This window comes from Channa argus, chromosome 2, assembly GCF_033026475.1.
Source record: "Channa argus isolate prfri chromosome 2, Channa argus male v1.0, whole genome shotgun sequence".
In the NCBI taxonomy this organism is placed as follows: Eukaryota; Metazoa; Chordata; class Actinopteri; order Anabantiformes; family Channidae; genus Channa; species Channa argus.
The window spans coordinates 19,364,545-19,377,828 of record NC_090198.1 but is presented as its reverse complement, the minus strand read 5'-3'; the positions used below and the strand labels follow the sequence as shown (position 1 = coordinate 19,377,828).

The window sequence follows — 13,284 nt, the reverse complement described above, 5'->3', positions numbered from 1 at the left end:
AGAGATCAATTATTGAATTATGTATCTGAAATACGTTTAAATACAGCGTAGATTTTGGATTGTTGTTTAAACTATGTTGGAGTATTTTAGAGATTACATAATAAAATAAAACGGGTTTTTAAAAAAAGTTAAAAGGGGTTTTTGCTGAGTTTGACGTTTGCAGGCTACAGTATCACAATGGGGAAGACAATGAGTTTACAGCGCCCCCGATCGGCCAGTACCTGCAGAACAGCCATGTAGCAGGACCATAGACTTCATTAAGCATTTTTAAAATCTGAATCTAAAGTAATGGTTTAGCCATATCAGTCATATCAATTGTCTCTGATGGGAAAAATATATAATGGATAACGTCCTTGGCTGGAGAAAAAACATGATTTATGTATATGTAAGCACTTTGATGTGGTTATTACAAATGTAGTTGATGATTGATCATTTAAGTCGTTTTTAAAAATTAAAGGACAAACTAGTTTCAGCCTTTTAGTTGCGAAGATGTCTTGATTTTCTTCTTTTTAATGTGCTTATGAAGAGAATATTTTTGACTTTGAGACTGTAACTAAATATATGTTTTCAGGTAGAGGTTGTTGTACTTTTATTATTCCCACTTTATGCTATTTTATACTTGTACCACAATTCAGAGACAAATTTGAACTTTTTTCTACTTTTTACATTACTTGTAGTAGTAGACTGTAGTAACAGTAAAATAATGCTTACACAATGATTTCATATAATTAATAATAATGTCATTTAAGATAATAATTAGTCACTGGTGCTCAGGAAACTTTACACTGTGTGACATGTAACATCCTGTGTGTCCAGTGATTTGTAAAAAAAAGTGTGAATAAGCCAAAAGTAAACAGAAATAATTTAGATTTTGTTCAGATTTAAAATTCTTCCTGAAAGTTGTGTGTGCTTGTATCCATCAGATCTATAATATTCTGAGGATGAAACTTGGCTTTAGCTGCAGGAACTGGATTCGTAATGTTTATGTCAGTCACATATAAAACAAGGTCATTTTAGTGGCAATACATTTATTCAAATTAATTTATGCATATGTGCATCAGTGGATACAAGCTTATTTATATGCATGAAGCTGCAAACTGCTCATAATACAGTAAAGAAGCAAAAAGTGCAAATACAGACAAAGAAGTGAAACACATTACTTTACAGGTATGTGTGTGTGTGTTTCTGTGTGTGTGTCATGTCACATAATCTCTGTCATCTCATGTAAAATGTATCGGAGGTAAAGGGAGCAACTGTACAACAGCAGTATAATGTTTAAACAGCTAAAGCAATACAAATGTGTGCAGCACTAAAGAAAAATCAGTTCACTTTAATTGTGCATTAATAAGCAAACAAACCCGATCTGTGAAATACTGGTTAGTATCATAGCAGAATAGTGGAAAAAAAGTGCAGGTAACAATGCAGGGAGGCCTTTATCTATCTGATCTGCTGTTACAAAAAGACTTAATCATCATCATTCATTCCCTTCAATCCACCACAAAGCTGTGCACAAGTCTTAAAGGTGCTTAACAAATAAAGTTTGATTGAATGATAAACAAACAGTTCACATGGAGTCATTCATGCTCTGTAGCCTCTTATGACACTGTGCAGGTGGAGGACCTGGGCGGCTGCTCCAGGATAGATTCACGCCGCAAGTCGTTGGGCAAAGCGCCATTGGGCCCCCAGGTTGTGAGCTCTCCATAGATCCCCGTGTCGATCATCTCCTCCTGCCATGGGATGGAGATGTTCCCCGAGGCAAACTCATCAAAAAGTTCTTTGTCCTTGTCTTCCAGCTGCACACCTTTAACTGTGGAGAAGGCCCCAACACCATCGATGTCCTTGGCATAAACTGTCTTAGAGTCTGGCACAAAGGGCGGTGTGAGGATCCCTGAGGAGACACCACACAGGAAGATGCAGACATTAAGTGCTGGTTGGGGTTATTTCTATCTTTGGTCTTTAATCATCCATCCTCAATGGACTAATAGGGCCATAAATAAAGTGTTTAATGCAGGTGTGTGGGCTTAAAACTTTGGACATACACAAGTGTGCTGATGCATGATGTGTTTTTAAATGTTTCAGCCCATATTTGTTAAAGCTTAATTAACCTTCCACTTTAATTCATTGAAGTGGGCGTTTTATAAATAAAAACTTTTCTGTATGGAACTCTCCAGGAGCACTTACGTCTTTCACCACAAGCAGAGTTTTTCAATACACCTTAATGTAGCAGCATTATAAAATATCAAGGTTTCTTAGTGATAAGTGAGCAGAAGTGCTACATAGTACGGACAGAACAGTGTAAGACTGAGAAACACTAATTCAACATGTTTCTGTCTGAAACAGACCTGCATTCAGCTTCCTCCAATTGATCTCGCTGAAGAAGGGATGCGCCCTGAGCTCGTCACACGAGCCGTTCGTGAAGCCGAGCCTCTTGTCGACCTCTTTGCACAGCAGACCCTCACAGATGGAGCGGGCTTTTTCACTGAACCTCTCAGGAAAGGTTACTGGGTCGTTCAGAATTCGCTTTTTCACCACCTTGTTCTCAACCTTAAAACAGAAAAATGAGCAGCAGAGATACATTCGGTGATATCACTCCAACTCTAACATATTTTTTCCTTTTAAAGCATTTGAATACATCACACATTCAGGTTAAAGTATTAACATTAACATGGACATCTCTCATTTCTTATTTATCTGCAGGACATACAGGTGAATCCAGACAATTCAGGTAAACATGATCATGCTCATGTAACAAAATATACACCAGTGTTCAGGGTTTCAGATTTCACAGCAGTATCAGCATCCGACCACTAGAGGTCGAGCTACATAATCTGCTACTGTGTTATCGCACAGACTTAATAAATGCAGGTTTAAACATCAGATAAAAAAGCCAGCAGTTGAAACGACTATAAGAAACAGGTGAAGGAAGAGGCCAAAAGAAAAAAACATTAAAAAAAATTTGATGCATGTATAACCTGTTATACATGCATTTAGAGCAGGTAAAAAACCAAAACACAGTATATTGACCTTCTCTCCTCGTGTTCTGAAGGGACCCTTGGAAGCCAGAAACTCATATAGAGTGACCCCCAGAGCAAAGTAGTCCACAGAGTAGTCATACTCCTCTCCCTTCAGCAACTCTGGGGCCATAAAACCTACGGGTGAGACACAAGGATTAACACCTTTCAGTTAAACAATAGACATTTGGATATGATGTAAAGGATCCATTTCAAATTTATAATACTAAATGTACATGTAAAAAAAAAAAAAATTTTTAACGCGGTCTACAAAAAGACATAACTGCCCTTGTAAAATCCTTCCTTATGAAAAATAAAAATTTCTTAAAAAATCAAATAAACCAACTAAATTGACCATGCAGTATATGCATGCACTGTGTTTATATTATCTATCCATGCTTATACATAACATTAATTCAATTTAAGAAGAGATATTTGCTTTGTTTAATCAGTATGCAGTTTTATAACAAGGCGTTTAGTTTCATTGAGGATGTACATACATACGGGAGTCAATATACTATATACTGAAAGGAAAACAGTATTAAAGTAAATACCATGAGACTGCTTGTTTTCTGGACACATCAGGTTAATTTCAGTTTGGATTATATTTCGACTGTACCTGGAGTCCCAGCATAGCCCTTGATTTTAAACTGATCGTCGGCCAGCTCCACAGCCAGACCAAGGTCAGAGATACGGACGTTACCTGTGAGGACAAACAGCAAGGTAATGCCAAGAGCTATGGACGTCACAGATATGAATGTTGACCTGCACATTAAGTCTCGGAGTCATTAACCTGTGGTACTGTGATAACGTAAAGGTGTCCTTGTGTTAGGGGTACACAGTATGTACTGCAGGTTTGAAAGTGTGTTTATACAGACCAGCATGTGTGTGTGTTGTGGGCTCAGGAGGGCAAGACGGGAGATGAGGAGGGGTTAAAACATATCTGAGCTGTTGTGGTCTTGAGTGGCTCTGGAATTAAATTTTCCAGAGGAAAATGTTTGGGGGAAATGTGTATTTGCTTTACTGCGATTCGTCAGATGAAAAAGCCACTTTCCTGTCAACAGGTTGAATATGAAGCTTTGAGATGGTAAGTTTAGCTTTGTGAAGTAGGGAAACTGCAGGCATTCACCCAGCTATGTTCAACATTACAGGAAGTCACCTGGTACAACCACAGGTTGCCTTTATTACAGAGGCAGTGTAGCATGTGAACAGACACAGATTCCCTGGGTCCGCCTTTCTAATTAACAGACATGAGAGCGGTATCAGTTTTCTGACCCAATTCCTCGCAAGAGATAAGCATTGTCCCTAAAATGTCAAGTTACTCTTTTACACTTTAGTCGTCCAAAAATCAGACAGCATAATTTACTGTTGAACTCTTAGTTTAAAGAGGGTTGGGGTGCAGAAGGCCACGGCTTCGAATTCCACCCTGCCAGGTGCGCCTTGGTGCCATTCCTTAACCCTGATAAAATTGGACGGTTGTGGTAGGAAGGGCCTGCAGTGTAAAAACTCATGGCAAATCAATGTGTGGATCACGCTCCGCTGTGGCAACCCCTTAAGGGACAAGCTGAAAGCCGTTGATCTTTATACAGTGTGATCTGAATACAGAAATGAGCTGCGTTAAACATTAAAGCCTTTCTTTTCTCGTACACATGTGTCTGACCTTGATTATCTAGCAGCACGTTTTCTGGTTTGAGGTCTCTATAGATGATCCTCTTCTGGTGGAGATGCTCCAGGCCCTGGATGATCTGAGCAGCATAGTAGGCGGCCCGTGGCTCTTCAAAGCCTGGATTGTTCTCATCCACGTTATATATGTGATACCTGTGGGCAAGGAAACACATATAAAACATTTCCTTAAGAAACATGCACATTTGTCGTTGCTAATGAGACGCAACACATTTGTGTGGCATAATTAATAAATTAAAAAAATATTTTACATTTTGTTTTCCATCATCAGAAAAAATGACAAACACTCACTGGTTCCATAATCTTACATGTGAGGATTTGATGTTTTACTTTGCAAAATATAACAGCAAACAAAATCTGATTTGTATAGCTGAAATCTTGCTGTGGGATATTATAACAGGCACCAAGAATCACTGATGCAATTTTTTATGCTACATGAAATCCCAATAAGGCCAAAGGAATATCAGATGTAAATATCCAAGCATAATCCTAAAGTTGTCTTTAGCGTGTAAGTGAGTGCGGGATCTCACCTCAGGTCTCCTCCGTTCATGATGGTCATGATCAGACACAGTTCTGTTTTTGACTGGAAGGCATAAGCCAGAGACACAATGAACCTGCTGTGAACTCGAGCCAGGATCCTCTTCTCCACCATTGCCCCCTTCAGAATGGAAAGGGGTAGCAGGTATGAGTAAATGCTCTACTGTCTGCTGTGCTACCATCTTTACCGGAGACATTCAAATATTTGGGTTGCGGTTCACATAACAACAGTGATTGTGGGTGTGTTGTTCAAAGCTGAGATCCACTGATTCTTTTCACAGTGTTTCACTGGAGCCACCCCGTCATCTTGTACAGGCACAACTGCTCAACTTCATTGTCAGTGAGTCATAGGACAACACATTTTCAGGCTTTATGTTGTGATACACAGTGTGGTGAGGAGTTTCTGCGATTTGTTGTGAGAAGGTGGAACATGACACTGACGTCCAGAGAGCCGTCGGAAATCATGTGTTAACTTTCAACCGATGCTGTTCAATGTATAATTTAAAAACATCTTTCAATCAGGTTTTAATAGTCTTTACAAACAATTAAGAAACAAATGAATACATTTTCAGTTTAGATCATTTGGTTGTTCGCACTGCAGAGGTTATAATCCTGGTAGATTGGCTCCTCCCCAACTATTCTAGATGACAAATTGTGAACAGGAAACTCTCCTGGTGACATGATCAGTCATTCAGCTGAGCCATACTTTAAATACAGAAACGGTGGAGGGAAGTTTAGTAGCATTCCTATAAAGGTATTCAACATACTAGATCCCTTCAAGGCAGGTGCAAAAGTATTGATGTTGCTCTTTAAATGTAGTTGCAACAGGAAAAATACCATGGGACACAAAGGAAGAAATAACTGCACTTTTTAATAAATAGGGGTAAATTCATTATTATTTCTGTATTCATGGGGCAGCATGTTGGTTAACTCTGCTGCCTCGCAGATCGAACGTCCCCGAATACAAGGTGTGAATGTGAGTGTGAATGGTTGTTTGTTGAATGTGTAACCTTGTGTTAGACTGGTGACGACTGGGAGAGGCTCCAGCACAACACGAACTTTGTACAATGGCTTTGTATTTACAAAAAAAAGTACTTTATTAAGTATTTTTGTAAATACAAAGTAAAGGAGTTTGAGAAGTAAGTTGAATTGTGGTAACAAACTTAATCTTACTAAAAGGCACAGTGTATAAGTATAGTTATTAAATCTGCAATTTCCTCATTAACCACCTATATCTTCTATATTAAGATACTATTATAGTTATTTTCCTCAGTTGACAAGACAAATCTTGATATACACCACAGTGTTGTACCAATTTTGATCATTCTGATGTAGCAATATCAGTGTCCACATACTGTAGAAACTCATCCAGAGACCATATTTTAAACATTTTAAACATTTGTCTAATCTGTCCAGGCAATGGCTGAGAACTGGATCATTTTAGCAACATTATTAGTTTATGAAGCTCAGCACATTTTATTGTTTCTGATTTGGGGACTGAGCAGAACATTAGAAAATCCATCCCAGAGCTTCTCCATTTATAAACATGGCAGGATTGGCACTTTATAAGTAGATCAAAATGTTCTAAGGTTGAAGGCACTAATCATATAAGCCAATCGTGCCTAATGTTATGCACAAGGCATCTAGTTACTGACTGTAGTTCACACAGATACAGCCTATGAAAGACCTGGACAAGTGAAAAACTTTTCCAAAAGTCAACCATTGTACAGACTGCAAGTAATTCATTGGCATCTTTACAATTTTCCCTCTTTTCCTCTAAGAAAGGACTTACTTACCTCGTAGCCTTTTCTTTTCTTCAGCCTCTTCTTGTTGAGCTTTTTGCAGGCGTACAGTTTCCCTGTGGCCTTCATCTGACAGGCAGACACCTCCCCAAAACCCCCTTTACCTAATACACGAAAATCTAGGAACCAGTCCTCTCCCATCGGTTGCATCTCTAGCCACTTCCACTGCAGAAACCTTTTCAGATACATACTCTCCAGGAAGAAAGTGTAGGGTACTTCTTTGAGAAAGTCCGTCACACTGTCCATGGTCTCATTAAAAAGATCATCCCCGGCCTCTTGGTGTTTCTCTTTGACCTTTGTGATGCAGTTTTCAGGCAGGAACGGGCAGAAATACTTGGCTTCGGGCTCCATGTAGCGGGACAATATCTTGCTTGCTTTTTTAACCCGATCGTCATCCTCTGCCATATTGTACTCCTCAATATCCTTCCACAGGCGGCACGGTCCTTTATACTCTCTGTTGGAGTCTAAGAACTCCTGGAAGAGACGTTTGCCAATGGGCTGCTCCACACAAACCGTCTGGAAGCCCAGGTCGAGAGTCTCCCGCAGACCCTCACACACTGTGATGTGAGGCAGCTTCAGACGGGAGTGGTACTTCTTGTCTCGATTGGATGCAGGGTTGGCAGTGCCATCAAAGCTCCCGCGGGCTGAGATGTAGGCAGAGTTGGCTACCACTGTCGTCAGGCCACCAATGTCCATGATGTCACAGTGGGAAAGGTCAGAGAAGGGACTGAGAAATTTGATATGCAGAGTAGAAAAACTGCAAAAAAGAAGAAAGTAGCAGTGAAGATGAAATAGCTAAAAAATGCATATAAAAATAAAAAGAAATGTGATATTAATGTCTTCCTCCAGTGGTCCAGAAGCAGTGTGTATTACACATCTGACAGTCTGCTCGTTGCACACAGCCACAGACACCTGAGAGTTTCCCCTTAGTGAGGGTTTCACTAAACCTGAGAGTCCCATCTCTTCCTTTCACACACATGCAGACACACATGCAGATCTACCTGACTCATCACCTTTCCACAAAGCGATTTATCCACTCTGTAATGCTTTATCCTCTGCTAAACCACGTGCCAAATGCAGATGAAGAGGAGAGAACAGAGGAAAACAAGGGCTCAGGGAACATGATGGAGAGATCGAGAGACAGAAAATAAAAGTGACAAGGAAGGAGGGTGAGGGGAGATAACTATGCTCTGCGTGCAGTGAGCTGGTAATGACGGGAATGTTGTGGAGATGTGTTCACAGTAGATTGTGCTTCTGCAGAGCCCCACCAATTTTAAACCGTCTACTGTCAGAAAGAGGAATGTTTTTGGTCTTAAAACCTGTCGTTCTAAAAAACATAAGTGGTTTTAGAACTTTACATTTTTATTGCGTTTTCCTCTAATAAGTATCTTTAAAACATTTTAGTTGCAAAAGTTTAGGCATGACAATGTTGTTCTTTCACAAGTATTCCCTATATGGTTTGATTGGGTAGACTGCAATAAAGTCTGCTACATATATCCATGGTCTTCCCTGGATGAATTATAACAACTTTGTCTCTAGCGCATTGTTGGATCACTAATCGTTTTTAAACAAAAACCAGCAAACTACAAGCATTTAATATAAGCATGTTATCACCCTAAAATAATATACACTTCTAGAGAGCTTCTAGCATGGCAGTGGACTGTTATGGTACGGTTGCCTTACAAACATATACAATACTGACAGTGGTGCATATAAGTGTAACCGAAATGAAAGATGTTTATTTACCTGTAAAGGTCAAAAGCAGTGGCCTGTGACTTAGGATTGTTCTGTAGCATCCTAAATCCTAAATAAATTATTAATCCTGCATTTAAGGCAGTCTCAGGGCTTAAAATTATTTATATGTTTGAGAATTATGTTATTTATTCGATTGTTAAAAACTGAAATTTAAAAATGTCTACCTTGGGAACTTTGAATAAGAGATTTTTTTACACTTTGTAAGTTAAGTTAATAACATCCATATATCTCCCTTAAATTCTTTTAAAGCAAATTTGGCTCTTAATTTTTTCCACCAGTTTATATTTCAGACTGAAACAAGCTAAACTGTTGTTGAAGGTGATCCTGAGGTTTCTTCAAGGAGCAAAGGACATAGTTTCTGAGGAAGGACGTTTACCTGTACCTACGTGGGTTCATCTCAGTGTCCCTGCCCACATTATCGCAGCCTTATAAATAAGAGAAAACACATGCATTACACTCTGGAACGTCGTCCTAGGAGAGAGTTTTAGCTTTAAAAGAGAATGAGGCAGGGGTCAAAACATAGCTGAAAGGGCCTCAAAATCTTTGGGGAGCCACAGGAGAAAGGAAAAATTACCTGAAAAATAAAATATACAGTTGAGTAAAGGAAATAAAAACCTGTTGAGCATCCTGCTCAGCACAGATTTTCATCATGGCCACCCTGAAGGAAAAGAGGACTTGTGGCCAGCGATGTGAAGACTTTGGCCATTTTGTCTGGAACTCAGACAATGGGACGTTTATGGGGAGAACGCCAGAGAAATGGGGTAAGATTAAAGTGACACATTAACCGTAGAAATATACAGTACGTGCTTATCAAATACATAAACTAGAGAAATGCAATGATTTGCTTACAAGAAAAGATACAGTGAATTAATCTCAGGATTGGCTCTGGATTGATCTCTTCCTGGCACACTGCATCATCATTTATTGTAAAATTAAAGTTTAAACCAGGTGTAGTATAAAAGTCTGTTTTTGTGTTACTCCAGACAGTGCTTCATTACTGAGACTGGAGATCGGTTATTTTCATATCTAGTTAAAAGGAAGACAGATTTCAACATCGCATGACTTCTTCAATGTACTTTTGATCAGCAGCAGAAGTTATGATCCAAGATAAACACACTATTCAATTTCAAGCAAAGGTGATGCTTTTAAAATGTAAAGGTATGAAAATTAATTGTACTGCAGGTATAAGAAGTACTCATAATGTGTCAAGATGGCTCCTTTGTAAAGTATACTGTTAGGTATTTTATTCAATAACAGTGCACATTTCAAAGATATTCTACAGGATCTTCATATATTTTGCCTATAATATCTAACCCACACCAACTTCTAATTTTAGGCGAACAATAAATGTAGTAACATTAACACCTCTGCTCGTGGCCATGAGTATTGTGTTTTGTGTAAAAGACTTTAAATATTCTGACTCCATTGTCATTTGAGTCAAGAGAAATATTGAAATCAAATCCAAAAACAGAAGCTAAAATTTTTGCAACAAGCAAACGTGAGGTCAGCCACACATCATGTACTTTTCTTTATATGTACCACTGTGACATTTTGTGTCCTTTTACCCCAGCAGGGCGTATGTTTGCAGCAAGCAGACGGAAATAGATTGTTTTGTTTGATTTTACAGATTACAGATCTTATCAGATTAAGTTCTGCTCGCATCAACAAAGGACACACTGACCTCTGTATTTTCAGTATTTACATCCTAGCATTTACTATAGATATTAAAAGTTTTTTTCTATTTTTTGTTATTGTATACAATATTGTACATGCTCAGGTACAACAACATCTACAAATGTCTAAGAAAAAACTTAAAAATCAGACATTTACAACATCAAAGAAACTTTAGGAGAGGTGATAAAAAACGTTTTCTTTCCTTTACAGTGTACATCAGTCTTTATTATGTAGCCTTCTACGTGGTGATGACAGGCCTCTTTTCTTTGGCCATCTGGGTGCTAATGTACACCTTGGATCCATATGCCCCTGACTACAAGGACCGGCTAAAATCTCCAGGTAAAACAACAACAACAACAACAACAACAACAACAACTTATTAACAAATGAAACTTCAGTGGCTCATAACCACCTCTCTGTTTGGTTGTTCAGGGGTGATGGTGTGGCCCGACACTTATGGAGAGGAAGTCATTGAAATCAATTACAACACGTCAGACAAGGCCAGCTGGACGAAGATGTCCAAAATCCTTCACAAGTTCCTGAAGCGTTAGTATTTATCTAACTGGCAATTATTTAACATTGTACACAGTTTGTTTCAATGATGCCGTGCAAACCCTGTAAGTGTTTGTGTCCTTCAGCCTACAATGACACCAAGCAGCTGGAATATAACAACAACAACTGCACCAAGGGAAAGTACTTCATCCAGAAAACTTTCTCTGCCCCTCACCACACCAAGTGGGTATGTCCTTTCACACAAAGCATGCTGGGACCCTGCTCAGGACTGGAGGACCCAACGTTTGGCTACAGCTCCACCAGGCCTTGTGTTGTCATTAAGATGAACAGGGTATGTTTTTTTTTTTTTTAACAATTATCCTTGCGGGCACTAGATAGTTTAAAAAAACGATGACTAAAGAAGTAAATGTTTTTTCGCTTCGCAGATCATAGACTTCTTTCCTTCTAATCACACTGGTATTGCCCCATATGTCAACTGCACTATACTGGTGAGCAACAACTCTTCTCATTGGACTCTCTCTTCTTGTGAACAAACTGCACAGATCCAGTCCGTACCTCAAATATTCTATTTGGAATAAATAAAAATAAATAAATAGGCATTTGTTTGTTACAGGAAGGAAATGACAATGTGGAGAATATTGAGTATTTCCCTAACAATGGAATTATGGATCTCTCCTACTTTCCCTACTATGGAAAACTGGCACAGGTAACCAGGAAACCCATCCAACCACTAAATGTGACTATAACACCATCAATGTACAAATGTATTTATGACTTTAAAATATTCACTGTAAGGCTTTTTCCTACTTGGCAAAGCAGGCAACTATGCCCAATGTTTCAAATTATGTCAGTTGATTTATTCACATTTAGAAACATACACATGCAAAGGTTATTTTTTAACTTCAGTGACAAGGAACTTAAGATGACTCCACCCAGCTTAATCCAAAGGCCTTGTTTAAAAAAACAAAAACTAGCTAAAAAAAAATAGTTCGAACAAATCGAACAAAAGAAGTTTTTATCTTCAAAGTTAACATTGTGTATAATGTTAATCAGTTTGATATATTCAGGGGACCACTGGTGGGTTAATCCAGCTGTAAATGCTTACCCCTCACATGAACTCCTTTTATCAAATTACCACAGGCAGGTGATCTATTAGATGTCCACAGCCCCTTTTTTTTTTTTTTGAATTTGAATTAAAAGGCTTTTTAGAAAAACACAAGTTTTAGATACCTTGTGTACCGTCTTCAGCAACACGTATGCATTTGCCTTTAAAACCAGCAGTTATAGCAAAAAGACTAAAAACATTGGGAAAAAGCGAACCATGTCTGTCTGTCCGCTTGCCACCAGCTCGAAAGCTCACTGATTGACACATTATATCTTGTTTGGTTCATATTAATTCTAGATGTAAGAGTTGCAATAAACTCATCACGTCGAGACAACACTTAAGTATAAATGTGGAACTCTTCTTTTAAGGTTAATCAATAATCTGCGTTTCCCCTCTCCTCTTTTGCTTTAGCCAACTTATGTAAACCCATTGGTGGCAGTTCGGTTCAGCCTGGTCAGAAAGATGAAAGCCAAGCTCCAATGCAGGGTGGTCGCCGACCAAATCACCTTCGAACACTACCACGACCCTTACGAGGGAAAAGTCATCTTCTACCTCCAATCAGTGAAATGAGAACAGAAAATACTCAAACGAGTGACCAGCTCACCTGAGAGAACATTATAGACCCACTTAATTCTTTCTTTACTCTAAAATGTCAATAGCATTTGTTATGCTTTGCTGAGTGAATCAGAAACTTTTACGTCATATGATTTTCAGATTTTCGCATAAAATAAACAGTGCAGTTATGACTGAAATACAACTGGATTCTTTAGGGGAATTTAGAGTAAAACAAATAAAAATGTTAAATGTGTCTTTGAATGCCATGACAAATGTCTGAAATAAACAAAGTTTTTCAATTTAAAAGAAATTCACTTTGAAAATTCACTTTGCTCTCCAAGTTACCAGCTCAGTTATGAATTCATTTTAATTTATATATCACATATGGAAAAACAATCCAAATGTAAAAGAGGTAAAATCCTATTTTGCTGGTCTGTAGAGTACTGCAACTGTAACCTCGGTAATAGGATGATGACGTTGATAAGTTTTCTCATAAATCTGCTGACTACACAGTTTGTGGGTTATCAGCTTACATCGTACAGGTATGCTTGCATGTGCTATCACACTCAGAAACACATGTAGATCTGTCTCATCCACTGAAGATTACTGCACCGTTATTAGACGGGGTTTCCCTGACTCAGAGATCTCG

The 13,284-nt window shown here is 38.6% G+C and overlaps 2 protein-coding genes across 2 annotated transcripts; one reads left to right on the top strand and one right to left on the bottom strand.

The window, feature by feature from the left end:
* Positions 1-1,172: 1,172 nt before the first annotated feature.
* grk1a (G protein-coupled receptor kinase 1 a) lies at positions 1,173-7,825 on the bottom strand. The gene is made up of 7 exons (XM_067493195.1): positions 7,028-7,825; positions 5,225-5,352; positions 4,672-4,829; positions 3,631-3,714; positions 3,025-3,149; positions 2,343-2,544; positions 1,173-1,888 (listed from the first exon to the last, which is right to left on the bottom strand). Exons 1-7 carry the CDS (start codon positions 7,727-7,729, stop codon positions 1,596-1,598), a joined length of 1,692 nt encoding a protein of 563 aa, XP_067349296.1. The 5' UTR covers positions 7,730-7,825; the 3' UTR covers positions 1,173-1,595.
* A 1,413-nt stretch (positions 7,826-9,238) lies between these two features.
* On the top strand, positions 9,239-13,261 carry LOC137122930 (potassium-transporting ATPase subunit beta-like). The gene is made up of 7 exons (XM_067496169.1): positions 9,239-9,549; positions 10,673-10,801; positions 10,895-11,008; positions 11,101-11,306; positions 11,401-11,463; positions 11,589-11,681; positions 12,492-13,261. The coding sequence occupies exons 1-7, from the start codon at positions 9,438-9,440 to the stop codon at positions 12,648-12,650; spliced, it is 876 nt and encodes a 291-aa protein (XP_067352270.1). The 5' UTR covers positions 9,239-9,437; the 3' UTR covers positions 12,651-13,261.
* The last annotated feature ends 23 nt before the right edge of the window (positions 13,262-13,284 follow it).